The 27595-nt window shown below is 34.9% G+C and overlaps 1 protein-coding gene across 1 annotated transcript in view; it reads left to right on the top strand.

Moving 5' to 3' along the window:
- The first annotated feature begins 595 nt into the window (after positions 1-595).
- LOC150107338 (uncharacterized) overlaps positions 596-27595 on the top strand; it is a 47863-nt gene continuing 20863 nt past the window's right edge. Inside the window, exons 1-4 of the mRNA XM_090391803.1 lie at positions 596-1021; positions 10279-10335; positions 15996-16094; positions 19348-19419. Of these exons, the coding sequence (XP_090247929.1) occupies positions 596-1021; positions 10279-10335; positions 15996-16094; positions 19348-19419 (654 nt within the window). The remainder of the gene's footprint in view (positions 1022-10278; positions 10336-15995; positions 16095-19347; positions 19420-27595) is intronic.

Below are 27595 nucleotides of genomic sequence, written 5' to 3'. Positions count from 1 at the left end.
AAGGCATGGCTTAGCGGCTTAATTATTAATTAATATCAATGTAAAAAGAAAGAGCATTTGTAAATTAAAGATGCCAAGAAATTATGTTCTTGGTTTAATCCTTTATCCAAGTGTAAGCAAACAAAGTTTGCACCTGAAGTAACTTCACAACTGGGCAACTCGTATATAGAGGCTAATGACTTCACATCACTTGCCTTAGTATCTAATAATGCAAAGCACATATCCTTACAGACATGTATAATGCTATGCATTATGAGAAGGGCCACTGGTTTCGACCTTAATTGGGATCTCATCCCTGACTGAGGATGGATGAACAAAGGATGCAAAAATTCTACCATTACAGAACAATTAGCGACAAATTCTTTCTTACTAGCTAATCACTTTCAGGTTTCAGCCTAACCTAAGATTGACTAAGCGTGTGTATATGTGTGCGCGCTCGCTCGCTTTTAAGCCACATAATCCAGTTCACTATGGTAAAAATTATGATCAATTAAAAATATCATTAGTTTTTGCTGTTAATCAGTGTTTAAATTATTTCATTATTTAGGTGTAATCTTTGGTCACCACTACCCCAGATAATCCTTATCATAAGAATATGGAGTCTGAATTTTTTAGCATGGGAGATCTTGTAGATTTGTCCTTGTGTCATCCCGAAAAGGGTGCAGTAAATTTTAACATACTAAGAACTCTGCTGAAAGGAATAATTGACAAGCTAGGATTTCAGAATGAACAGTTAGAAGTCAAGATCGAAGAAGAAGACCTTACTGATCCCGCCTATTGGGACAACAGTCTGGCTACTGGCGAAGATGACAGAAAGCGAAAACCCTCGTCTCCAAAAGAAAAGGGAGCACCTAAAAAATCACCATCGGCTCCATCTCCAAACAAAGAACAAGATAAAGAACTTATGCGCATTGCAGGTCGAGTTATGCCCACCGAAAAAAAGGCTAAACTGATAGCACAGATTTGGAGATCGACAAACATGAAAAACAGAATGGACGCAGCAGAAGAAAGCATGGATAAGGTGAATTGATCTAAAATTCATTTATAACGAATACTTATAAACTGTGTTATGGCTTTATTCGGAGTCTGTTTTCTAACCCTTGTGCAACTCTAAGGCAACAAGTTCCGCACCTCATAATACTGATCCTATAGCCTTAATTGTGCCGTACATAATTCCAATGTTGTTATCGACTGGAATTATTCACGAAACAATTAAGGCTATGGAACTAGTGTGTTGTGTGTCTTAGGTGCATGTGTATCCTGCCAGTTTGACATTTTTATGTGTTCTACCTCATACATAGTTGGCAGGAAAAATGTTGCCAATTAATTTATTTTTGGTTAAAAATATCTTTAATGGTCTCTCCTTCGTCGCTCTGATTGGATTTGAAACTTTCTAACTGAAAGAAAATGTTACATTTGTTCTCTTGACTGCACTATAGAATGATCGTGACGTGAAGAAAAATATTGCTTGACTTTAAATAATAATAAAAAAAATAATAATAATAATGATAACAAAAATTAATCATCTAATTAGGCGTCACTTTTTTGTAGTAATCTCAGTCATCTCTCATACCTACTGTAGGTATTAGCAGCGTACATATTATGATAATTAAGAAAGGTCAGCAACTTCATCATGCAGAGACCGCCGCCATAATTTACATAAACGAAGTCTTATTTCATTATTGCATGAAAGCGGTTGATCCCTTTAACTTATGGTATTCAAACTGTTTCAAGTACAGATCACAGGTCAGCATACGAGGTCTCGCAAGTAATCTGATACAAGCGAAGTTTAATATTGAATCACCACATATTAGGTCACCACATTCTCTGATAATCGCAGCAATTATAGCAAGTTCTAATTACCCCCCCCCCTCTATATTCTTCTTTGGTGCATCAATCCGAAAATTGGTAAATATAGCAGCACATCAAAACATCCTGTCTTGTGACTTCCTTTTATCTCTTCATAACTCTTAGTGCCAGTTAGCATCATCATGTTATTTATATATGAAATTCTTGGTTTGCCTCGTGGCCTCTTTCCTTCTACAGTCCCTTCCATTATTTCTGTAATCAGTCCCCCATGCCTCAGATGTCCAATTAGGCTTTTTCTTCTCTTATTGATGTGTTTCATTAATGACCGCTCTTCGTGAACTATATTCAGAACTTCATTACTTTTCTTTTCTGTCCAACTAATTTTCATCATCTTTCTCCAGCACCAAAGTTCAAATGCCTCCAACTTTTTCATGTCCTGTTTTGTTAGAGTCTAGACCTCACAACCATATAATGCAATGCTCCGTATGTATGTTTTCACTAGCCTTTTTTTGAGTTGGGTGCTAAGTCCTTTACTGGTAAAAATGTTTCTTCTGTTATAGAATGCTTTTTTGGCTAGGATTATTCGTGCTTTAATATCTGATTGGTCTCTTCCATCTTCTGTGATAAGACTTCCAAGATATTTAAAAGAGGATACCTGTTGTAGTAGGTTATTATTTATTTCCAGGTTTATTTTCATTGGATTTGCTTTACTTGTAATTAATAATTTTGTTTTCTTGTAATTAATTTTTAGGCTGTACTGTGTGAAGGTTTCTTCCATCTTTGTTAGGATGGCTTTAAGTTTGTTTTCGTTATCAGCTGAAACTGCTATATCATCCGCAAACCGTAGCCAGTTAGTATCAATTCCATTTATCTTAATTCCGGTTTCTATTAGTTCTTTCAGTTTATTTATTGCATCTTCAATGTACAGATTAAACAATATGGGTGAAACTGAACATCCCTGTCTTACACTTCTAGGTATTTTTGCTATTGCGGTTTTTGTTGTATTGGCTGCTTCTATTAGGGCTTCTTGATGCTTGTAAAGATTAAATATGAGCCTTCTATCTCTCCTGTCTACCTTTATTGTTTTTAGGATTAAACATTTGGTTCCAGTCAATACTATCGAAGGCTTTCTCCAAGTCAAGAAAGACTATCAGAGTATTTTGATTCTTCTCAAATCTTTATTCGATAACTGTTCTTAGAGCTAGGATTGCTTCTCTTGTCCTTGCTGTTTCCTGAATCCAAACTGGTCATTGCCAACATATTCTTCAACCTTCTTTGTTAGTCTTTTTTGTATGATTTTGAGTATTATTTTCGAAGCATGTGATATTAATGTGATATTAAGCTTATTGTTCGATGATTTTCACATTTATTTGCATTATTTACTTTAGGAATGGGTATGATAGAGCATTATGTAAAATCTTTGGGGATGATCCGGGTTTCATAAATATCCTTTATGATCTTGAAAAGGTAGGACTTAGTTATGTTTCCTGAGTATTTTATTAATTCTGAAGGGATGTTATCAGTGCCTGGTGCCTTGTTGGCTGACAATTCATTCAGTGCCCATTCAAATTCATCTTTTAATATAGTGGGACCAATTTCTTCCATATCAAGTCTTGTTTCATCTTCTATAGCCTTGGCATCTAGATCTTTTCCACTGTATAGATCTTCTAAGTACTCCTTCCATCTTTCCGAAATTTCTTCCTTATCTATAAGTATGTTCCCCTGTTTATTTTTGATAATTATACTTCTTGTCTTGTTTTGCTGGCTTATTCCTTTTATAATGTTATAAGCTTTATCGATTCTTCCAGTCTTTGTTAGATCTTCTATTTCCATGGTTTTTTAGTGCTTCTTCCTTAATCCAATGCAGTCATTGGCGGCCTTGATGATTGTATCCTTCAAATGAGTCCATTTTTCCTCTATGTTTTTCTTTTCCCTCTCTCCAATTTTAATGCTTTCATCAATTTGCTGTTTATAGTTTCTATGGTTTTCCTCTGTTTTTCAGGTTACTTATGTTCCATTTGGGCCTTTTCCTTGGTTGTGACAACTTTTTAAATTTCCGATTACATTTCAATAAAGCCAAATTGTGGTCACTATCAACATCAGCTCCCGGGTAACTTTTGCATGATTTTACTTGATTTTTAAATCTATTTCTTGTCATAATATAATCTATTTGGTACTTTCCTATATCCTCTGGCATTTTACAAGTATACCTTCTTCTTTTTGGTACCTCATACTAGGTATTAGTAATGATTAGATTGAATTGGTGGCAGAACTCCAAAAGTCTATCTCCTCTTTCATTTCGGCATCCAAGTCCATACTTTCCCACCTCTCTACCATCTTTGCCTTCACCAATGACTGCATTCCAATCCCACATGACAATAAGATTATCTTCCTTCTTGGTCAGTTTGATTAGATTCTCAATAGCTACATATACTCTCTCAACTTCATCATCACTATGGTCTCTAGTAGGCATGTAAGTTTGTATTATTATAATATTTGTTGGTTTTGCTTCTAGTTTTACCATTATCAATCTGCTACTATATTTTACTGAGTTGATTATTCTTCTTCCCCATTCCTTATTGAGAACCACCGCGACTCCATTTTTTGCTGTCTCATCACCTGAATAAATTATTCTGTAATCACCACTCCAAAAGTTTCCAGTTCCAGTCCATCTCATTTCACTAATTCCCAATATGGCTATTTTTAATCTATCCATTTCTCTCTTCAAATTTTCCGATTTGTAGGAGGGTTCTCACATTCCATGTCCCAATGAATGTACAAGAATTTCGCTGGTTTACGACCTGGGAAGCCTTGCTTCTTCCCCTGCCGTGCACAAGTATTGAGCCATTATGCGCTTTACTGTCTTTTAGAATGTCGATCCATACTGCTATCTTACTAGGGAAAAATAGAACAAGGTGGTATTCCCTTGCCTTCCTTGTCCAGCAATAGCCTTCTAGAGAGGCTCAGCGTGCTAGCCGTTTCTCATTCCTCATGATTATCCGCCTACCGCAATATCCTTTACACCGTTGTCACTTATGATGATCTTCTGCTGATCAGGATGAAAGTTGTAGCTGCCCCAACTTCCAGCGGGACCCCCAACTTCCAACTCCCCTATATTAGGAGAGAATAATTTTGAGTGTTTCTCTGTTCAAAATTCTGTTTACAAAATTTTTCCCTTATCGATGAAGTGTTTCTTCAACATTAGTAATGACTGATTGGAGATACTTTTAAATTTTGTCATTTATCAATGTTCTATGATTCTGAAATCTTTAGCGATTCCGTAGGCGATAAACTGGTTTGGTCAAGATTACGACCAAATCAACCAAAGCTATGAGGTCACTATAGTGTCTGTTGATGGCATGCGTTCTTCGGTTGGCCTGTTTTGCGAGATAAGCTTCTAGGAGTAAAATATGAACTTTAATGATATTTACCTCCGGTCTTAGGTATTTTATTTAGTTCACTTTACTTATGTGGGTAAGATGAACGGTAATAGCTCACTGTGCCTTTTTTTTTTTTTTTTGCATGTGTGTTATGTCATCTTCCTCATTACTTCACATTTCAATGGTAAACACGGTTTTCGTCATTGCACAAAATTAAGAAGTTTGAATTCGACCTTTTGTTATATTTTATACAGGTTATTTTTTTAGACGATAACTTATTTTTTAGAGTATAGCTTTCTTGCGTCTATATTTTAGAAAGCAAAATACGCATGTTTATAAATAAAAGCACTGAAATTTCTAACCAAGAGAAAAGAATTAATATTTTCGATTTAATGTAGTCTTAACCACAGTGTAATATCAAGTTTCATCAAGGTGAATTAAATTATTATGATCAGAATTGAAGTGACATCGAGTGCGCCATCTGTACTTGCATTGTGGACGTAACGTCCTTTGACCATTTCTACAGAAGGCAGAACTTTCTTTGATATCGTTCAGTACTTTTAAACTGGAAAATATTTACTTTGCAAGAGCAAAAAAAAAAAGAAAAATTGAACTTCAGAATACATTCAAGATGGACTGATTCATCTCTTTATATCTTTTGTAATTTCACCATTGTACTCAATTACTCCTCCGAAGTAGATGAAGTATTCTACCTGCTCTAGCAACCAGTTCAATGTTTAATTAAGGATATTCAAGTAGAGTAAAAAGTATGCACTTCATTGATTTATGCATTTACATTTTTTAAAATTTAATTTGCAACAGCTTTCGTCCCTGATGGATGGAATCCTAGAAGACGCTGAAGCCTTAAAGAGACAAATGAAACAACAGACCGATGTACGTGAGCACTCAATATAATAATTTTATTTGTTTTAGTTTATTAAAATTTACTTTCAAATGAACTTTGTATTAGACTATATTTGATTATATTACAGTTGAAAGATACCAACTTGTATCAGTAGCATCGCTGGTGGGGGAGGGGGGGAAATAACAGTCTTCAGACCATGTTTGGTCTGAAGTTTGGAAGAAATCTTGCTGCAAATCAAAAATGATAATAAATACTTATTTTATAAATGTCATAAGGCTGATTTTTTTTTCCCCGGCATAGATTAGCTGTCTCATAGTTTAATTTACTAATGAAGCGACTGAAGTAATACACTACTTTTCTACAGGATTTAGCTCCTACAAATTGGAAGGCAGACGGTATTCGAAAAGGAGAAGCTGTGAAATAGAGACCAGAGTCGGAAAAAATACTTTTTTGATCTATTTTTATTATCATCTATGAACGTGCTTTGATAGAGGCGATGGGATAAAACAAATATCGTTAGCTTGGTGAGATTTCCCGATTGATTGACAGATTGTACAAAGGATAAATGAGAAGTTCGTAGCCTAAGTATATAAATGCACTGAACTGATGATCAATACCAAGTGTATATTTTTCAACACAGTCCCCTCGGAAATCAACATCCTTCATCAGCGATGCTATATTGCTCTGATCCCATCGACAAAGAAGTATTCATCTTGTCTATTAAAGCAGATCAGGCGAATAGGATGGATAATGTTCGACAACCACAAAAACAACAATCATCGTCACAATAACCTGTGAGACTGCGTATTATCCTGATGAAACAAAACTCTTTCGAAACTTCCCATGGAGTTACTGCTTAGAAAAGCAGTTACTCGTCTATCCGACATTAAGAACTAGTTAACTCTGTCCACTATTTATTCGAATGTAACCGTATTTCCACATTATGCATAACATTCATCGTGATTGCACAATTGAGTATACCAAAGCATTATGCTTGAAGTACATGTAATGAAAACTATTTAATTCCAGACAAGTCTCTTATTTCAAAAATGGATTCGATTGCCAATACTCTTCAAGTTTCGAAAATTTTAAATTAAAGTTTAAATTTAAATATATTTAAATAAAATAATAATTTATTTTATTTAATAATAAATTTAATTTAATTTAAATAATAAATATATTTAAATAAAATAATAATTTAAATTTAATTAAATATTTAAATTAAATAAATACAAATTTAAATATATATTTAATATATCGAATTATTTCGGTTTTGTGACCACATTTTTATTAAAAAATACTGTTTTTTTTAAATAAAAATCAAGGTTTGATTTTAAATCAAGTTTGGTCAGCGTTTATCAAAAATTTACCCAGTTCAGACTTCAGACAGAGTGAAAGTGAACCACAGAACTCAACATCAAATAGCATTGTTTCCAGCTAACACGTATTAACGGTTGTATAGATCTGTTATTCAGTTTTTTAACGAACTTTTTTGATAGAAATTAAGGGGATAAAAATCCCTTGTTGTTTTATAGCCAGTAAGCGAAACTCAAGATCGAGAACTACGATCTATGAGTTTCATGCCGAAAAACTATCGGCGAAATCAAGCGTAAGCGACCACTTGGTAGTACAACACCAAGGCAACTCGAAGCATTTCGAAGGTTGAAACTGGTCTGGGTAGTGACCGCGCCTCATAATGTAATGACAGTATTACATCTCCTAGGAGCTGTGTTTTACATTATGAGAAAATATCAAGAATAATGAGGGATCTTGCTCCACCTTTGCTTCGAGATGCCTTGGTGTTGTACTACCAAGTGGTCACTTACGCTTGGTTTCGCCGATAGTTTTTCGGCATGAAACTCATAGATCGTAGTTCTCGATCTTGAGTTTCGCTTACTGGCTATGAAACAACAAGGGATTTTTATCCCCTTAATTTCTATTAAGGTTGCCAGAAAACTAGCCGTTTGGCTTTTCATCTTAGTTATAGAACTTTTTTGATGTTCATAATAGCAACAAATGAACTTGTTTTTTTCGTAATTTCTTATAGTTTGTGCTTTAAACTGTTAGTTATCTTTATACCTGAATATGTTAGTCTGACGACTAACGAAACTTGTCGGGTTTGTTTTTTAGTACTTGTTTAGTTTTAAAAAGCAACCTTTTTAATAAAAATGTGGTCACAAAACCGAAATAATTCGATTGAACTTCTTAACCACAGAAACCTCAGCATGATTATATTTAATATATATATTTAAAATATAATAATAATAATAATAATAATAATAATAATAATAATAATAATAATAATATATATATATATATATATATATGAACCCAAGAAAATCGACCGTAGTACCCACATTATTTCAGACAGTAACATATCATGTTAGGGTTAGGTACCAAGAGATGGCAGCACTTGTTTGCCAGCCTCTTCATCGGTGGTTGCTATAATTAGTGATTGACATGGGCCAGCTGTCTCTGACTGACTACTGGTGGAGATTGAACTGCCCACTCAGTTACCAAAAGCTAGATAGGGTATAAAGGCCTCTCCTACTCCCTATAAGGGAATAAAAGGCGTTAGCTGATTTTTTTTATATATAATATAATATATAATATTTAATATGTATATATATATATATATATATGTTAAAGATACCAAGCTATTTTAAATATAACCTGGTTTTAATCCATTTCCCAAGTAAGCAAACAGACAAGTAAGTCAAGTAGTGCAAGTCTGGGTGACCTGCACATAGTGCAGGTCTTAGGCAACTCGTGGTAAAGGTGAAATAAGCTCTGATCACTATTCTTAGTATTTATCCTTAATGCCAGGCACATCTCCTTGAGGAGATGTATGATGCTATGCATTAAAGGCAAGGGGCCACTACCCAGACCGGTTTCGACCTTTATTCAGGTCTCATCAGTGGGAGCCAGGCTTAGAAATACCAAGGTTTAAGTAATACAGAGCTTATAAATATTTTACCAAAACAAAATTACCATAAAGTGTTTTGACCTTATTAAATAAAAATCTCAGGATGAGAGATATATGTAGAAAGTTTTTTACCTTGGGTATAGTAAAATATTTATAAGCTCTGTATTACTTAAACCTTGGTATTTCTAAGCCTGGCTCCCACTGATGAGACCTGAATAAAGGTCGAAACCGGTCTGGGTAGTGGCCCCTTGCCTTTAATGCATAGCATCATACATCTCCTCAAGGAGATGTGCCTGGCATTAAGGATAAATACTAAGAATAGTGATCAGAGCTTATCCATCTTTACCACGAGTTGTCTAAGACTTGCACTACTTGCAAACTTGACTTACTTGTCTGTTTGCTTACTTGGGAAATGGATTAAAACCAGGTTTATATTTAAAATAGGTTGGTATCTTTAACGTATATTATACTCAAGGTAAAAACTTTCTATATATATATATCAAATCAAAAAAAAAAATCAGCTAACGCCTTTTTTTATTCCCGTATGCGGGGAGTAGGCGAGGCCTTTTAGCCCTATCTAACTTTGGAGACTGAGTGGGTAGTTCAATCTCCACTGGTACCAATCAGAGATAGATGGCTCAAGGCTATCACTAATTAAGCGGTACACAGTGAAGAGAGACGGCTCAAATGTGCCGCCATCTCGTGGTCCCTAACCCTAACACAATATATTTTAATGTCTGAAATAATGTGGGTTCTACGGTCGATTTTCTTGAGTTTACGGGACGAAAAACCCGAGTTTCCGGGAGGAAAAACCCGCTTGCCCGTGCCAGAGATCGACTAACTCGGGAACCGGTCGAAAAAAGGCTTAGAAAAATTTCCTCTAGTCGCCATATATATATATTAGTAGATATTAATATTAATATATTAATATTACGAGTCATATATATATACAGATAATCTTATAGACATAGGGCTATGAGATGATCTGTTATGTCTGTCAATTAAGTATTTTATGAAACCGTTTTTAAACGAAAGAAAAATCAACCATCTAAATATAAGACCAAATAAGCCTTTCCTAAAAACGCTTAAAAAAAGTCCTCCCGTCACAGAAAGGATCCATGTTTTTACTAAGTGATTTAATGGCTTGTTTTATTTTCTATTTATTTTAACATATCCTACTTTTATAACACTGATTTTCTAAAATTAATACTAATAAATAAACAAATTGCATTTGTTCTAATCTTCTTTAAACGATGAATTTAGTGTTTTACTAATTTTTTTTTCTGTATTTCTTTCAGGGCCAGTACAAATACCAAGAACTTTGTCAGAATATAGAAACTCTTTCTAAACTCCTTGTAAGTGATTCTTTACAATTTGAAAATGACAGGGAATAATAGAAATATTTTGTCTAATGTAACACGAATTCATAATATTATAAATAAACAACAAAAGAGGGAAAAATAGGATTACATCTCAAATATGCACCGCTTGGAAAGAAGTCAACGAACACCGTAGTGTGAGGAACAACAACCATGGCGCCCACCTTAATAAGCTGTAAGACCTCATTTCGCTACGATACCAGCAGAAATCTTACGGGGCATACTTTCCACAAGCGTACAATAGCAATCAATGGGAACTTTGGACCATTCTTCTTGTAGGCATGTAATGAGATCGTGGACTGTTGTGGGACGGACGCCCTTGACCTCACCCGATGTTCCAGTTCGTCTCACAGATGTTCAATAAGGTTGAGATCAAGGCTCTGTGGAGGCCAGTTAAGTGTGGTGACGTTCTTCCCTAGAAGCAGTTACAGCAGTAGTCTTATGACATGGTTCATTGTCTTGCTTAAAGAGACAATGATCAGTTCCATAGAAACGCCACGAAGTAGGGCGCATTGAATTGTCCAGAATGTTCTCAGAATTGCGAGTTCTCAGAATGCTCATAGTTGAGATTACGCACTCTGGCAAGGCATTCACCGAGCGTCCGCCATATCCACACCCGTCCATCTGCTCGGTAGAGGGTGTAGCGTGATTCATCCATAACACAGCTTTTCAAGCTTCCACGTCCCAATGTGCATGCTCTCTGCACCATCACAGAAGACGACGCTCATGTTGGTTCGGCTAATGTGGGACTTGCATATTGCGGCCCTACAATGTTGTGAGCCCATGTTGAAACCCAAGTTGTGAGCCTCGTTTCTGAATGTTTTTGCGCTAATTCGTGTACCAGTCGAAGCTTGGAACTCTGCATTCAAGGCGTTGGCTGACGAATGGCAGTTTTTACATGTTATCATTCATAGCGTCACATTCGGTGAGTGTGATGGGGCGTCCATTGTGGGTTGCACTTGCAGTTGATTCCCCGCGCTTCCATCTCAGTATGGAATCACTGACAGTTGACTTGGGTGTAATGTGTCAACCGTTTGCCGAACAGATAGGCCTGCAACATGACATTCTATCGTAACGCCTTTTTCAAACTTCGTCAGTTCTCTTTTCGCAGCCATTTCACCTAGACACAGTTTCACTGACTTAGGACCATCATATTCCTTCAATTTATACCGGCTACAAAACATGTGACTCGTCACATGACACGATGCACCTTGCCCATGGGGGTTTATGTAAGATGAAACTTCATCACACTTGAATCGGAATATGAAAAAATGGTCTTGAAAGAACATTTTCCTTTTTTCCCTATTAATTTTCTAGGGTGGTGATATCACACAGTAGAAAATTGAAAGAAAATCATTTGTCCAGTTGACTTCAGCCTAATTTTGCTATGGAGCTACGTAAATTTCAAAATTTATGGTGAAAACTCCAAAATGATTACAGACGAAAAGTAAAAATGAGTGAGGAGGCAAATAATCCAGAAGATGTGCATTTAACTAGCATGTCTGCAACGATAGCTGCATACAAGCAATATCAAAAAATACCGTTAGGAGAGCTAACGATGTATTTTGATACATCGTTAGTATCAAAGTGGTTGCTGAAATCTCAGAGAATACTGCCTACATCTGAATGCATCATCTCCAAGCAGTGAATTTCGGAACATGAATTACCATTTTGTAGGACTGTAGCTGATTCAGAGAGGAACCGTTGAAAGTTCTCAAAGCTGTGTTATATGATTTGATTTTTCTGGACAACGTTTTCACCTAAAATAATACAATTCAAGTTTGGTTTGGTTCGGAAATACGGCAGAAACAATTGGCTATGAGACCGATATCTTATGAACCCAACCAAATTTAACTTACTGAATTGTGAGTAATTTGCAAGACCACGAATATGTGAAGCTCGATTTTTTTCCCTCATCAAACTATAGTCGTGTGAATATCACAACTACTCAGAGGCAGATTTTCCCCAATCTGATGAAAAAAGATTGTATTGGGATATGAGATTCATATATATATATATACACACTGTAGTGTATAAAACCGAGTGGCTAGCGTACTTTCTTTCCAACCAACAGGTCACGTGCTCGAAACCCACTGCAGGCATGAGAATTTCTGATTGTCTTTAGGTGGGAAATAAATTTCATCGTCGATATGAGACCGCCGCCCCGCTTATTGGAGGCCTGAAATGGCTGAATAAAGTTCCATGTTTGGTCTCTAGAGCAAGGTTTCCGGACTATGTAAAAATAAATAAAAAATATAAAAAAATGATAAAAATGGGGAAAAGATAACCTTTCACGCGCGCGCGTGTGTGTGAAAGGAAACGCACACACGCACACACACACACACACACACACACACACACACACACACACATATATATATATATATATATATATATATATATATATATATATATATATATATATATATATATATATATATATATATATATATATATATATATATATATATATATATAAAGATATAACATTCTGTTCTATGTCAAAACGCCTATACTTGACTAGTTGATGTATGAGACCGTTATTTCCAGGAAAAACTAAAAGCCACGGTGGACACATGCGTTCTTAAATCGTATTTAAGTGAAATAATCGATGCGCAGGAGAAGAAGATTAAGCAGCTACAAGACGAACTGAAAGAACTGAGTGCTGTAAGAATTATCTTTTTTTTTTATCTCACCAATATAAAAAAACAATCTTTATAAATTTAAATAACGTTATTATTTATGATAATTATATTTTAATATTTCAATATTGGCACGTTGTTATTTTCCGAAACAAAAATAAGGATGTGCTATGAGAATCAATGAAGAGAAAAATTAGCTTGTGTTTTGAACTATGACTGGGTGATTGTATGAATAATCGTGGCTGATTGCTACGTTCGTTCTCGGAGGTTTAAAATAAGGTATGGAGAACGCCTAGTTCTAGTTTGTACAAAGAAATATCATGGAAATATTACGGAGGATAAAAAAAAAATCATCAAAAAAATCATCCAAGCTGAAATGGAACTGCATAATAGATTGTGGAGCGAATCATTGAGAGAGGGTTGTCGATCGATCTTATTACATTCCTGAAAAGGACTGAATATTTTGGAATCAACTTTCGATGCTGATTGGGTGTATTTAGAGTTACTACCTGGGCAAATAAGGCCATGGGACATTAGTGCATCATTCCTGTATAATGCACGCTCTCAATATAATGCGAAGCCAAAAATTTTAGTTTTCTAGAGGAGAAAATCCTGAAAATTCTGCTTGAAAAGCAGCTCAGCCTTGGCTGTAAACATCTAACAATCACCTTCCCCCTTCATAGCAGTGTTTCCCTAATTTTCTGTACCCACGTACCGCTTTTAAAATTTTAGTAATCCTGGCGTACCTTCAGACGAAGGCAATTTAGGAAAAGTTATACCATTTCATTCAAACTCGAGTAATTATAAAGATATTTATTTTTTAACATTTGTGTTATAATAAATTATAAATCTGAAGCATTTTTTAAATTATTAAATACATTTTTTGTTATACAAATCCAATATACATACAAGCGATGAATAATCAAGGGTTTAAGTGACTATTAAAAGCAAAATACAGAAGATACACAACAATGAGGCAATTGGGATTAGTCTGATGGAAGTTCGGAAACTGAGAACTATTAAAAAAAGAATGAAATAAAAAAGGAAAATATAAGGATAATATAGGAATAAATAAAATAAATGAACAAATAAATTTGAGTGAAAGAATATGGAAAAGCTTCACGTAAATTCTTCATAAATTTAACTAAGCAATATATTCAATATGAGTAAGAATCCATTTTCTTAACATCATAAAAAAAAGTGCCATCAAAACTTGTGTTTCAGTTTAGGCATTTTTGCCTTTCTGGGATTAAAATTATGGATTTTTATCACTTCCTGTCTTGTGTAGACCATTCAGGCTTTCGAAACTAAATCTGACTGAATAGGTTTGTTAATCATTATTCTGGTATCATCTTGTGTCTGTAAATTGCGTGTGTTCTTCTGGCCGGTTTCCTGTTTTGGGATAAAAAACACGAGTTTACTGGAGGAAAACTTTGCCGTCTTCGTATGAGATCGACTAAGTCATCCTCAATTGAGAGACACAGAGAGACTATTCTTTTTCCTTTATTCAGTAAAGGATAATCAGAGTAAGTTTATTTGAAGAGCACTGACGCTTAAATCTTAGGAACTTTAATTATTTATATTTTGCGCCTGTGCAGCCTGTGGAAATGCCGTTAGGAACTATAGCGCTAGCCGCCTGAAAAAAGTCCATTACAGGTTCGATTCTAGTTGTCTACTAGAGAAACTTTATAAGACTTTCTTCAGTAATTTTTGAAGTTAGTAGACCTTTAGCACGGAAATTTTCTACTGGAAATTCTGATCTTTAACTCCTCATCTCAATAAATGTAGATCGTAAAACTCACATTATTACAGACAATAGTGCGAGTGTTAAGCTTTAGGGCCACGAGACGACGGTAATTGTCCACCTACGTTTTCTCCCTCCCTCCCCCCCCCTCTCTCTCTCTCTCTTTCTCTTTATTTCTCTTTCTCCATTCCCCTAAAAAGCCTTGATTGATTGACAGTCTCACTATCAGTAATGGCTTGAAGCATGGAATCTGGCCGCCTACCTGTCTTCAAACAAGTTAGTTAGGGTGCAAGGAGCTCGACTAATCTTGTTTGGATAACAAAAAAACATTAGAGGATTTTTTGTGAGAATTGTAAAAGATTACTTTTTACTTGAGTCACTTTGTTAATGAGTACTAAAATTTTATGTTTATAGAATCTACAACTTAAATGAATAAAGAGCTTAACTAAACAGCATAAACATACCTCTAAATAAAATCACATCAAATTAATTAAATTTGAAAAGTTATTTTTTCTTTCTTCCTATTTAAAAGTGTGTTTTAAATATTTCGTGAACAGCTTATGCAATCATTATTAAAGCTTGTTTATTTTCTTTTTAAACGGAAGAAAACGGGAAAGAAGACAGTCAGTCCAGAAGAATTGGTATGTTTTTTTATTATTTATTTACTTATTTATTTTGATTAATTAATTTTTTAAATTGTTTCAATAACCAACTTATAATGAATATTATGGTCTTTTAAAAGGCATTGGAAGTATAAATAATTCTTTACAAATAATGAATGCTCTTTACTTAAGGTAATAATATCAGTTTTCTAAACGTGATGGTATAACTCTTATTCTTTCCTCTACCCCATTATGGATGATTCAGTGTAAAGTTATTGAAATATAAACATTTTAAAACTTAATTAACATTATTTAAATTAAGGGGATATTAAATCCCACATTGTTTCAAAACGCGAATAAGAAACTCAAAGATCGGATCAAAGAGTTTCATGCCGAATATAGTAAACTATAAAAGTATCGGCGAATACTAGCGTAAGCCAAAGCACGTAGTCCAACACTAGGGCAACTCGTTGTAAGGGTGGGGAAAGTTCTGATCAAGAACTGAAGTGAAGCCTATTGGCTCATTATATTTAATAACTTAATTAACATGGTCGTCTGCCATCATATTTTCAGTGGTATTAGGTAATGTTATGGTAACATATGAAAAAAAATCACTGTTATTGTTTTATTTTAACATTTATTTTACAGAAATCGATTCGAGACAAGCTAGAGACGCTGCTGAGCAAAAAGGAATTTACTGAGAAAATTGCGGCCTTACAAAAAAAAGTGGATGAACTAGCAAAAATGGTAAGTTTATTTAATTTTCTTCTACTTTGAAATAAAGTGATATTTAACTGTTACTATTCAAAGCAGTAGTTCTCAACCTTTTTTGACTCCAGGAACTCCCAACCTTTTAAAAAGAAATGTTACAGTACCCCGCTTTCTAGCGTATGACATCAAAATAACATTCTCCATTGGAAATAACAGGAAAAACTCAGAGAAGGAACAAAAGGATGTTTATGCAGAGATTGATTGATAAATGTGGAATAGTGTGATGTAGTGGGGTAGCTCCAAGCTGGCATAAATTCCCGTTTTATCTTTTACACTATTTTTTTTTGCAAAAATTTCAGGTATACCTATATTCGATATTTAGAAAAAATCTCGTGCCGCACAGGTTGGGAACCACTGATCTAAATTAGATGTGGTCTATTTAAAAAATATCCTTTATTATGCAATGACTATTTTTAAGTATGCTTTTGGGAAAGAAACGGGATCACAAATTTCGACTACGTAGTTAGAATACTGGCCTGTATGAAAAAACCGTATGAGAAGTGCTTTACAACTGATCATACTAATTTAATATGAAGAGCAATTTAATAACTATTAATTCAATCTACAGAACACTTATTGTTTCGCTAGAATTTTTCAAATTAGTAGTTCAACAAGATGAGGAATGTAGTGCATTCTAAATGAAGATCCCTCGAAAGCTTCCTATGTCATTCTAAAATCGAAGCAAGCAGGAAGAAATTAAATCCAAAGGAGAACCCGAATCAGCACACACACACACACACACACACACACACACGCGCGCGCGCGCCCAAAGGCAATAATTTGTCCTAAAATAAGAAGAAACTTACTCCAACGTTTGGGATATGTCTCATGTAAAGCACAAAGTTATACTTAACACTCTCCCCTCCCACTTCATATTAAAGAATAGTATTCAGATATTTCCACATTTTTTTCCCATTTCTGGTATCCTTCTATCAAAGTTCTCCATTTTTAAAGAATTCCACTATGCTTAACAAATTAATTTTTCTCCGAACTCTTTCTTTTATTTAAATATTACTGTAAATGATTATCCAATCCAGTTTAAAGCATAATTTCCATACATATTTTTACCTTCATTTTCCATTTATTTTTATTTTTAATCTGACTCAAGATTTTCACGTTGCTACTATCCCTCCACCTCCCTCTCCAGTCCTCTATCAACAAATAACAACAGCATGTATACACCATGAGTCCTCCTACCTGTCCTATTAACATTAAAAGGTAAGCGAAACCTACCTTGTAATGCTAATGACGAATGACGTCTGATCTGTTTCCTCGACTTTATGTTTATCTGTACTCCAAAAACGAATGTATCTTCACTGACTGTCTCAAACTATCAAGTTCATACTAGCTTCACCTTCTTTTTATTAGATTTTCCATTACATCCGATACCTAGAGAATGGTCAATCCAGTATTTGCAGAAACAACTGGAAACTGAATTGACTGGAAAATTCGTGCTATTTCTTTATGCAATCATCAAGGACGACCACCGTGCCATTGAGTTTTGATATTTCTGCCATCTAATTGCTTTATAGTCTCTAGGACTACTTAAGCATAAAGCAGCAAAATAAAATTTGCTTTCAAGAGGAGTTTGAATTTTTTTTCGGAGCGTTAAAGAAACTACAGCAATCCACATGACGTTAAAAATAACGAGAAACCGAAAACAGCATGATGTTTTCGCTAATGATGATGCACAATGCTTACGCACAATACGCACATTATAGTGATTGACTCTTTGCGAACAATCAGTGCGAGAAAACCACAACAGCAAGGATGTCAACATGCTTTTTTTTCCCGAAATAATTCCTATACAAATCTCACTACTTCAAAATATTGATATTGGTGGAGAATTACAGATAATACAGTTAAGGCTCCAAGGCCAATACATTACGTCTGTCGAAGGTGTGTGTGCGCGCGCGTTCTATTCAGGCTTATTTATTTTATTACGGGATTAAAAAATTAAAAAAAAAGCTCTGTCACCTTCATATGCGATCTACTTTTAATTGAGCCCATCTTTAAAAGCCCTCATATAGGTTCTTCTTCCGAAATAGAACTTGAACCTAGGACTTTCCAACCGAAGGGCACTTATCATGCTGCAAAATGTTACGGAGGCATTTTCATTTAAAGCAATGAATGACTTTGCAAAAATAATAATAATAATAATTACTAAATAAATAAAAACATGTCTCTTAAAATGCTATTTTGGCTGGAATGAACGTATATTCTACTGTAAATGAACTGCGAAAGTAATTCAGGCTTTGACATATGATATGAAATATATCTGACCATATTGTCGCAAATGCGTCTAAATGTTCATCTTACCATCAATAATACTCTGCTAGCTGTAAGAGGAAATATACGGAAATTGAACCACTCGCTAACGAAATCAATGTTTCATTGTACTTTCGCAATTGCATTGGCAGTGAAGAAAAATGGCCAGTTATCATTCAGTATGATGAAAACAGCAGTTTATTATTATCAACATGGTGAAAACAGCAGTTTATTATTATCAACATGGTGAAAACAGCAGTTTATTATTATCAACATGGTGAAAGCCGAAGATTTACTTCGAGATTGTGTGTATGTGTGGGAAAGTGAGGGTTGGTTGGATGGAATTATGGCCGGAACAACTAAAGCTGTGAATGGCAATGTACGAGTATTATGTGCCTGCCTATCAATAATGTGTTTTCTGCCGGTGTTTTCCTGTTTTAGGGGGGAAAAAATTGAGTTTTCGGGAAGAAAGTTTGAAAAGCCTTTATAAAAAAAAAAAGGTCACGTCTTAGAGGAGATTCGAACCCAGGTCTTTTCAACCGAAGAACAAATCTCGCGACTTTCGCCCATCGGTTGAAAATGTGACAGGCACTTAATAGTCACACTCCTCACCGACTGTTCTCCATGTAAGGAAGATGGCTCTGTACTTCTGACGTGGAATGAATTTCTATCAGTAATCAGACTCCGAGTATCCGATGGCATGTTTAATGGCTACAAGCATCATTAAAACAACATCTAATAGGTGGCAAAATTTGAATGCATGGAAATGAAATAATTTGTAGTGTTTGTATTCGGCGGACAGTTTTCTGAAGAGATTGTTTATACTGTATTTTAACGCATGTCTCATTAAGTTCCTTGCATTTTAGATACAATTACTTGGGTTATGATTTTTTTTTTTAAATTGTCTGAGTAATTAATTTTATATTTATTTATGATGCTAAACTGCCTTTTTTTTCTTTAGGTAAACGATCCAGATGCAAAAAAGAAGATAGAAAAAATGACAAAGGATGTGGAAACCTTACTAGCAGATATTGTAATAATATTATATTAGTATATTTAAAAAATATATCGGTGCAGTTAACTGTGTACTATCTACTAGATATAAGGGGTCATTGTGAATGATGTCACACTTCAGAAACGGCTAAGGGAGAATTCCAGAAAATATTTAATAAATAATTAAAACTTCATTTAATTTCCGGTATTGAGACTACATGTTTCTGGTTTATTAAAATAAACAATATAACCCGACAAGTTTCATAAGTGGTCGGACTTACATTATCAGGGGTACAAAAGTTTTATAAAACTAGTACGTGCAAAGAAAGTGACCAGAAAAAAACGCCGTTATATTAATTACTATGCAAGCGTTGGATCAATGCTAGTTGCTGCTTTCACGTTCTTTGGCATGACGTGTGTCATATCCCAGGTCCGCCGTTGTTAGAGTTTTGAAGAAAGCGCAAACTTAGTGTAGAATTAAGTTTTGTTTTTTATTACATTGTGCGGGTATATGGAGCATTTCTGAGGTTTCTTTAAACTCTCTTGTAAAAATAGTTATAATCAGTACCGGAATGAAATTAAGATTTGCGAAACCACAGAAATATTCGTATTCAATTAAAACATCTGTTATACAATATATAAAATTATATATAAAAAGAAAGAAAGATAAGAAAATAATCATGCAATTTGTTCATACTGTCCTGATAGAATTTTAAAATTCTTAAAAATCATTAAAATAAATTGATAACTTTTGATATTAAACTATTATAAGGTATTGTGATATGGAGTTAATAAATTAACAAAATCAAAGTTATGAAAAATTATTCAAGGACAGACGATTATATGCTTACTTATTATTTGTATAAATTTTGACGTGTGATAGAAAGGGAATATCTGAAAATAAGTCTTTTTTGTTTTATTTTCAAGGGATGGTCCAAAGTTTCGAAAATAGTGACATCATTTCAGGATGATCTTTACTGTTCAAATATAATATAAACTAGCTTATATGATACTAAAACTATGAAAGACTATGGAGAGAGAGAGAGAGAGAGAGAGAGAGAGAGAGAGAGAGAGAAAAACTCTCATGCTTATGAACTGCATGTGTGCTGGCCGGTTTGAAGACCGATATTTTGGGAGAAATATCAGTTTTCAAAGAGATGGACTAACTAATCTTTGAGTTAAAACCTTACAGAGATTTTTTCGCTTGCAATGACGGAATCTAACCTTCTAACCTGAGTCTTTCCAACTAAGGTTGTTGTCATTGTTGTCCACCATTCTATGGATTTGTTCAAAATCACGTATATATATTTTTCACTAAATATTGTATTTCTAACGCACTCACATCCACCAATAACTAGACAACTTAGACGTACACAAAGTTGGGTACAATGTATTATGGAAGTGTACGATATTCACAACTGAAAGGCATTCTAGACTTAATGAGAAATAAAACCTTTAGGTGGGGTAAATCTTTGTGCTATGAACATCTCCTGGTGCCTCTGCAACCCTGCAGAAATGACATATGTTTCCACAGACCGCCCGAAGAAAGATCATTACACCTCTACTCGGTGAAGATCGCATGGTAGGTGAATTTTTTGTAGGCGGTTTCCGAATTAATGGATCTTTGACACAGACATGTAGAATCTTATTACAGGGAAACTTGAATTTTTAACAACGCAGCTAAAAAATAATAATAATAAAAATCTACCGTAGAACTCTGTTTCAGACATAATATGTACGTGCTAGGATTCAGGATCAAGAAAGTTTGGCACTTGCCTGTCATAATCGCGCTCCTGAAAGCCGTGTTTCATTGAGTCCACCATCATTAATAGCTGAAGGGTAGAGACTGACTTCTATCTTCAAACTGTTTGTTAGTGGAAAAACGAGCCGCTTACTTTTCCACTTAGGGATAAAAGGCATTAGAAGAATAGAAATATTTTGTACTCAATTTATTAAATTTATTATATTTTTTTTTATAGGAATATTACCTAGAACTGATTACCTACGCGTGCCCTGTTGGCCGAGTGGTTAGCGTACCAGTTCACCAACCAAAAGGCAGCGGATTCGAATCCTGCCGTGGGCATGAATTGTCTTTAAGAGGGAGATGAATTTCATCGCCCGCTGTGAGACCACGCCCCGGCTTGTTGAAGGCCTGAAGTGGCTCGAAAACGTTCCATGTTTGGTCTCTAAAGCAGGGTTTCCCGACTATGTAAAAATAAAATAAAAAAATACAAAAAATATATGAAATTTGTAAAAATAGAAAAGAAAAAAAAAACCTAGCCTGCTCACAGTACAAAAAATACTATAGGTTTGCAAATAACCCTTCGTAGGTGGTAAGTAACAACAAAAAAAAAAAATGATAAAAGTAAATTCATTTAAGAAAATCTTAAATATCTCTCGTTATAATTATGTTTTCTAGCAAAAAAAAAAGGCAGTTTTGAATATTGTATATTTATAAATTTGCAATGAAAATATGATTTCGTTTAGTAGGTTTGTCATTAATTTTCCCTTCTTAATTTATTAAAAGTAGTACTATATAAGAAAATATGGTTGCATATGCATGATACATTTGCAGTTCTCATGTATAATTCAGTCTATTACAGATTAAATATATACAATAATCACTTCTTAAATGAATATTAAATAGTTGTCCAGATTTGTGTCCTTGATTTCATTCGGCAACCTGTCAGAACTTTACTGCGTACTCAGTAAATTGATGCGTCACTCAGACTAGAGCGCAGTATCAATCATCATGTTATTGTCATAGTGACTGACATTATTTAACTAAATAACGTTTAACAAATCGCCAAAAGAATAATGTGCATTGTTTCTCCCACAGAAAATAATAAAAGATACTTATGTTACAAAGGAGATGTTGAACAAGCTTGAAAAGAAAGACACCAGAAAAGAGGTAAATTATTATTAATTTTTACTGAAAAATGTGGATTTGAACATTTTCCCTAACATTTTGGAATGCAAACATAATGCCACTATTTACTACCAAACAAACAAACAACAATTTAGAAAAAATTAGTACTATGATATTGTAGTAGTTGAACAGAAAAAAAATAATAAGAAAGTACAAAAATTAATTTAAAAGTACCGAAAAAATATTTAATGTATATTTTCTTTATTAAGTAATGCCATTATTCGTGTAGCATATAATACTTGAATAAATTCATTTCTTAGTAAATGTACTGTTTTATTACAGTACATTTACTAAGAAATGTACTGTAATGTACATTTCTTAGTAAATGTAGAATGAAGAAATGTACTTCTTTCTTCATTCTACTTCTTCAATACATTCAATGGTAGTATAGCTCCGGTATATATTGTTTTCAGCGCTCATTGGCCTAATCCCCACTTAATCCTTGCCGACTTTGCTAGAAGATTTACAATTTGCAAACTTTTTTCATCAACATATGAGATGTGCTTGTTGAAGGTAAAATTTTTGTTTGGCTATTGTTACTCCTAGGTATTTTAGCTCACTGGCCACCACGAGAACTTCTCCGTTTAGGAAGACCATTATAGGTTGTTTTGATTTTTAAAATGAGATGTGGAGCACTTTAGACTTGGTGCTATTGAAGGTAACTTTCTTCTCGCGTGTCCACTCTTGCAATTTTAAAGTCTTCGTTCGCCGTTTGTGTGTGTGTGTGTGTGTGTGTGTGTGTGTGTGTGTGTGTGTGTGTGTGTGTGTGTGTGTGTGTGTGTGTGTGTGTGTGTGTGTGTGTGTGTGTGTGTGTGTGTGTGTGTGTGTGTGTGTGTGTGTGTGTGTGTAACAGAGAGAGAGAGAGAGAGAGAGAGAGAGAGAGAGAATTTCAGGGATGCTTATTCTCTTTCCACTTAAGAGTACCACTGCTTTAAAAAACGATTGGAAGGCAATTTTGTTCAAATAATTATATTTTATATAATAGATTATAGTAATCTTTCAGATGATATCATGATGCTTATGTTCCTTTATTTTCATGTTAATCAAAACCATATATATATATATATACAGGGTGTTCGGGATAAATTTGACAGTTTCGTAAGGAAAAAGAAAATCTTCTTTGTATCTATTAAATTTAATGAATTGAGAAAAAAACATTACAGGCAGAGTTAATTACAATACTATCAACAAGATTTACTCAAAATAACCACCATTAGCATCGATCACAGCTTCAATTCTGCTTCGGAACCTCGAACAAGCTGATGCTACAGTCTCCCTGGGAAGGGCCGCAAAAACTGTTTTAATTTTATCCATTAACTGGGCTTTTGTATTACTGGAAGTGCGATTGGTGTCTTTTTCAACTGCGCCCCATACAAAATAATCCATGGGGTTAAGGTCTGGGGAGTTTGGAGGCCAAACATTTGGACTGGTGAAGTCGTAGAAATTTTCAGACAACCATTTTTGACTTTTCCCAGAGGTGTGGCAAGGGGCCGAATCCTGCTGCCATACATACGGCCTACCATTGGCTACCCTTGTTATCCAGGGCTTGACTACAGTTAGCAACTCCACGAACAAAGCCCGAATTCCAATGCCAGGGTTCTTCAACACCTGTTCCTGCAGATTTGCGAGGAATTCTGCTGTACGAACGCAATCAGATCGTCTGCTAGGGATCTTTCTTCTTGCTACATCCTCGTAGTCACCATTGCAAGTCTCTAGTTCATGCCTGATTGTTTTTACTGTATTCAGGGAGCATTGGGCAGCAGTCGTAATATCCTTATTTTGATGGCGGGCACGAATCATCATGATACAAGTTATTCTCTTCCATGATTCAGGTGGGTTCCAGCTATCCATCCTTTCTGACATCTTGTATATGAATGAAGAAGGGTCCAAACTTTTAAATGAAGAGAAGTGTGTGTTAATACATGTAACTTACGTAAAAATATAATTAATTATAAATATGTCAAATTTATCCCGAACACCCTGTATATATATATATATATATATATATATATATATATATATATATATATATATATTGTTGAAATTAGGATTTACTCGGGATGTATACATTTATAAAACTAAATTTAACTGACTAGAACCCGAGAAAGTATAACAAAAACCTTTAATACATCACAACTAGTTTCATCGGTGCTCCGACTTCTTCAGGTGAGAAATAAAAACATAAGATATAAAATAACACGGTAAAAAATTAACTTTACAGCTTAATAAAAAGCAGAATAATAACAGTCATATTTGAATAGGTGACCGCGTGCTACCGTTGGCATGAGTAGAATGTGTGCGACAGCTAATTTTTGAGCGCCAGTACTGGATTACTGCGCTATGGGAATCAGGTAGATTGTAGCTAAGATTATTGTTTAAATGTGAAGGGTCCAGAACTATTTCTTTCGATTCGATAATTCTTCTTTCGAATTCATCCTTGCAAATATATAAATTAGTAGTGCGTTCCCAATCAACTTGATGTGGCTGTTCTTCAAGGTTAGAGTTTGCCGAGAAAAGGACATGACTGGAAAGGGCGCTCGCTCGTGCTCTACTGTAGGAGATGTCACGTCTATGTTCCTCAAGACGAAGTGAAACAGATTTGTCTGTCTGGCCAAAATAAGGTCGACCACAGTTGCACAAAACTTTATAAACACCAGGAAAATGCAGATGGTTGTGTTTTGGTTTTGGTCGACTCAGAAAAGAACGAAGTTTTGGCAGCGTAGTATAGTCGGTCTTTATGTTGAATTTTTTCAGAATCTTAGCTAGTTTTGGGGTAAGAGTGCTGATAAAAGGTAACTGTATATGAGTGATAGGGTTGGACTCATCTTCTTGTCGAGGATGTTGGCGTGGTCTCAAACGTTTAGTGATGTTACGAGACGAATATCCATTATTTAAGAAGGTGTTTTTCAGGAAGTTAAGCTCTGTTTGAAGGTCTTCTTCTGTGGAAATGAGACATCTTGCTCGATGGGCGAGGGTGGAGATGATGCCCAGTTTCTGAGGTGGGAAGTGATGAGAAGAACCACGTAAATATCTATCAGTGTGGGTGGTTTTTCGAAAAATTGAAAATTTAAGACAGTCAGGAAATCTACTGATCTTTAGATCCAAGAAGGGGAGAACGCCGTTAATCTCTAGTTCAGATGTGAATTTAATGTTTTGATGTTGGTTATTTAAATGGTTTAGGAAGTTTTGCAGTTCCTCTAAACTATGTCCCCAAATAAGGAAGACGTCATCAATGTAACGTAACCACAGTTTAGGTTTCAAAGTAGCTGAGGAAATAGCTTTCGCTTCAAAATCTTCTAGAAAAAAGTTAGCTAAGACTGGAGATAGAGGGCTGCCCATAGCTAAACCGCTAGTTTGTTTGTATATTTTCTCTTCGTAGCAGAAATAGCCGGAATTGATGCAGTGAGTTAGAAGAGCGAACACTTTTTTAGAAACCTTGTCCTTAAGAAGACTCAGAACTTCATCTGTAGGAACGTTCGTAAACAGAGATACGATGTCAAAACTCACCATTCTGTCCGAGTCTAAAAGATTCAAATTTTTTATTTTTGAGACGAAATCTTCAGAGTTTTTGATGAAGGAAGAAGAATTGCCAACTAAATGTTTTAAAGAAGCTGCAAGATATTTAGACAGATTGTACGTAGGTGAGTCAATCCCTTCCACAATAGGTCTTAAAGGGGTGTCAACCTTATGGATCTTAGGCAAGCCGTACAACCGAGGAATGAGGGGATGGAGAGAGCGGAGAGATAGTCTTGTATGTCTAGGAAGTTCAGAAGTTGATTTCAGAAGATTGTTTGTACGGTTATGAAGTTCTCTTGTGGGATCACTTTCTAGCATAGAATACGTATTAGAACTTAAGAAGTTGTTCATCTTACAACGGTAGTCAGCTTTGTCTAAGATTACAGTAGCATTCCCTTTATCAGCAGGTAAGATAATAATGTCATTGTTGTTACGAAGTTGGTGTATTGCTTTCCTTTCTGTCGGCGATAGATTATCTGTAGGACGACGACTGTTGTTAATGGTAAAGATGGCATCGATCCTAAGTAGATTCGCAGTTTGTTTTGGTAATTGTCCAGCTGCCTTCTCAACTTTCGTAAGAAAGAGTTCTTTAGGAATGAAGGTCGGAGAAGGAACGAAGTTAAGGCCCTTTGAGAGCACACTAAGTTCTGCAGGAGAAAGTGTGTGAGAGGATTTGTTAATCACAACATTTTTTAAATTTTGTGAGTTGATATTGGATTGGCGAGTTTGTTCCTGTTTGAGTTGGTTGAATTTTCTGATAAGAATTAATTTGTTGGAGAGTTGCGATCTGGAAGCACGGAGAGAGCTCGTGTTTTTAATATCAATCCAGAACCTGTTATCTAAAGATGAGTTTAAGTTATTTTCTAAAGAATCTCTTTTGCGGAACAAAGAAGCTGATGTGGACTTGGTATCTGCGATTCTTTCATATAATAAATCAAGTTTAGCCTTGTGATAGATATTATGAGCACGTTTAGTGCGAATCGATTCTTTGAAATCTAAAAACTTTGGGATGACAGAGTGAAATTTGCATCTTTTCAGAAAAACTAACCTATTAATAAAAAGTCCAATTTTTACCAGAGTTTTTTCATAATCCTTGATAAGATGTACATTAACCTCGTCAGAAGGTAGATAAATATTGTTGAAATTAGGATTTACTCGGGATGTATACATTTATAAAACTAAATTTAACTGACTAGAACCCGAGAAAGTATAACAAAAACCTTTAATACATCACAACTAGTTTCATCGGTGCTCCGACTTCTTCAGGTGAGAAATAAAAACATAAGATATAAAATAACACGGTAAAAAATTAACTTTACAGCTTAATAAAAAGCAGAATAATAACAGTCATATTTGAATAGGTGACCGCGTGCTACCGTTGGCATGAGTAGAATGTGTGCGACAGCTAATTTTTGAGCGCCAGTACTGGATTACTGCGCTATGGGAATCAGGTAGATTGTAGCTAAGGTTATTGTTTAAATGTGAAGGGTCCAGAACTATTTCTTTTGATTCGATAATTCTTCTTTCGAATTCATCCTTGCAAATATATAAATTAGTAGTGCGTTCCCAATCAACTTGATGTGGCTGTTCTTCAAGGTTAGAGTTTGCCGAGAAAAGGACATGACTGGAAAGTAGTTTTCCTGACTGTCTTAAATTTTCAATTTTTCGAAAAACCACCCACACTGATAGATATTTACATGGTTCTTCTCATCACTTCCCACCTCAGAAACTGGGCATCATCTCCACCCTCGCCCATCGAGCAAGATGTCTC

Source organism: Typopeltis vanoorti, chromosome 4 (genome assembly GCF_054136105.1).
Source record: "Typopeltis vanoorti isolate ZY-2024b chromosome 4, IOZ_Tvanoo_1.0, whole genome shotgun sequence".
Classification (NCBI taxonomy): Eukaryota; Metazoa; Arthropoda; class Arachnida; order Uropygi; family Thelyphonidae; genus Typopeltis; species Typopeltis vanoorti.
This window is presented reverse-complemented; position numbering and strand designations above follow the sequence as displayed.